This window comes from Cyprinodon variegatus, unplaced genomic scaffold, assembly GCF_000732505.1.
Source record: "Cyprinodon variegatus isolate N-32 unplaced genomic scaffold, C_variegatus-1.0 Scaffold59, whole genome shotgun sequence".
NCBI classification, from domain to species: Eukaryota; Metazoa; Chordata; class Actinopteri; order Cyprinodontiformes; family Cyprinodontidae; genus Cyprinodon; species Cyprinodon variegatus.
The window spans coordinates 1,759,838-1,761,610 of NW_015150512.1; the positions used below are offsets into that span (position 1 = coordinate 1,759,838).

The 1,773-nt window shown below is 41.6% G+C and overlaps 1 protein-coding gene across 1 annotated transcript in view; it reads right to left on the reverse strand.

Moving 5' to 3' along the window:
* Window positions 1–1,459, reverse strand: part of b4galt1 (UDP-Gal:betaGlcNAc beta 1,4- galactosyltransferase, polypeptide 1) — a 20,473-nt gene extending 19,014 nt beyond the window's left edge. The window contains exon 1 of the mRNA XM_015371510.1: window positions 752–1,459. Within this exon, the coding sequence (XP_015226996.1) occupies window positions 752–1,058 (307 nt within the window). The 5' untranslated portion in view covers window positions 1,059–1,459. The remainder of the gene's footprint in view (window positions 1–751) is intronic.
* Window positions 1,460–1,773: the final 314 nt, after the last annotated feature.

Sequence of the window (1,773 nt, forward strand, 5' to 3'; positions counted from 1 at the left end):
AGGCATGTGAATTTGCAAATTAAACTTATTTACTTCCCCTTCATTACAAACAGCTTCTTATGAACCCACACAGAACAGGTAGAACAGGTGTGTCCGCATCATTATCTACATTTTTATAGCAACTTCACTCCTTTAGAAGGAAGGAATGTTTACCATTGGGTTATGCTTTCCTCCCCTCCAATTTCCTGGAATACTTTCAGGAATAATAATTAAATATAAGAGCCACTAGTGTGTAAAAAGTGACACAGGTACAGAAGAAAGCAATTCTGGAGCAGGAGTAGGCTTGAGAGAAAGACCAAACTAACACCAACCAATAAATAGCTGTAATTACTCATTTACGGTGTAATAAAACTAAGAGTCATTTGGTTAAAGTCCGTAAACTATCCCACTTTGGGGGGGGGACCTAAACTAACAAAGACCACAATGAAGTGCTTGAGATCTGGACCCTGCTGGATCTAACTTCAGGCCTTCATACAGTTTTAATAACTCTTGAAGTAATCTGAAGCTCCTGGTGGAAGTAAAAACACACAGTAGTACCACCATTGCCTAACAATCCTGAATTTCACTTCCAGATAACATTCTTATCTTTTCCCTCTACTGAATCTTAATGGATCATTTATTAATTATCATAATTATTCCAAGGAAATCTCTGGTAAAAGCCCATCTGGACCAGAAATAAAGACTGGATCACATCAGAGGAATGAAATAAAACCAATAAAGGAATTTTCTATTGTATTCTAACCGAACTCACCCAGAAGAGGTGATGTTTCTGGACATTTCTCAGGTTGCTTCTCCTTTGGATTCTGATCCGGTTCGCTCCGCTGGTTCTCCTCTGCCTTTAGGGTGGGTGCTTCTGGCTGTTCGGTTCTAGAGTTACTAACAGAGGGCAGGCCATGACTGGACCGGCTTAGGTTAGAGTGGGACTGCTGGTTCTGGGCGAATGAGAACCGAATGTCCATAGATCGGACGTAGAAGAAGACGGTGACAGAGATGTGAAGGAAGCAGAGGAGCACCACCAACTTACAGGTTCGGTGGATCAAGTTAAAGTCTGTTGCCATCCTAACGGCTCGGTTCTGAGTCCTGGAATAGTCTGGGTTCACCGCTATCTGCTCTCACGTTCCGCCTTCATGTCTGTAGGGCAGAACTCCATGCTTTCCAACAGAGTTCGGACAAAAACTAAGGAAGAGCCCAGAAATATGGGCAGGAAGTCGATAAAAATTCGGAAAATCCTCTAGCGGGGTTAGCCTCTTGCTTGTTCGTGTATAAATGTAAAAAAAAAAAAAAAAAAGTCTTAAAAACTGACAGGCTTTAGTCCAAAACTCCCTGAAAAACTTCACTGAGACTAAAAGAAGCTTGTAAAACCCAGAAAGGTGTCAAATAACACCAAGAAACCGAAGAACGACGCTGATGGCGAGCAGGAACCACCGTTATTAAGTTAACTGGACACTGACGACTGTGAAGGTTCTTATGACGAAGTCTTGCGCACCACTTCCGGTCGGATTTTCAGATTAAATTCCCCAAAACAATGCGCTGTGTAAACTACGTAGAGAAAGGAAGAACGAAGTGCCGAAAAATTAACTGAAAGTAATCAATAATGAGAATAAATCCCTGGATGGTATTCTGTGTCTGTAGCATTTTTTATATAATCCAAATCCAAAGAATCGAGCAACTTTAAATAATCAAAAGATTATTTTCCTTCAAACTTATCTCAAGCGGGGCCCCGAGGGCTGCTGGTCACTGATCTCTATTAATTCACTGGACTGCTGATCGCCC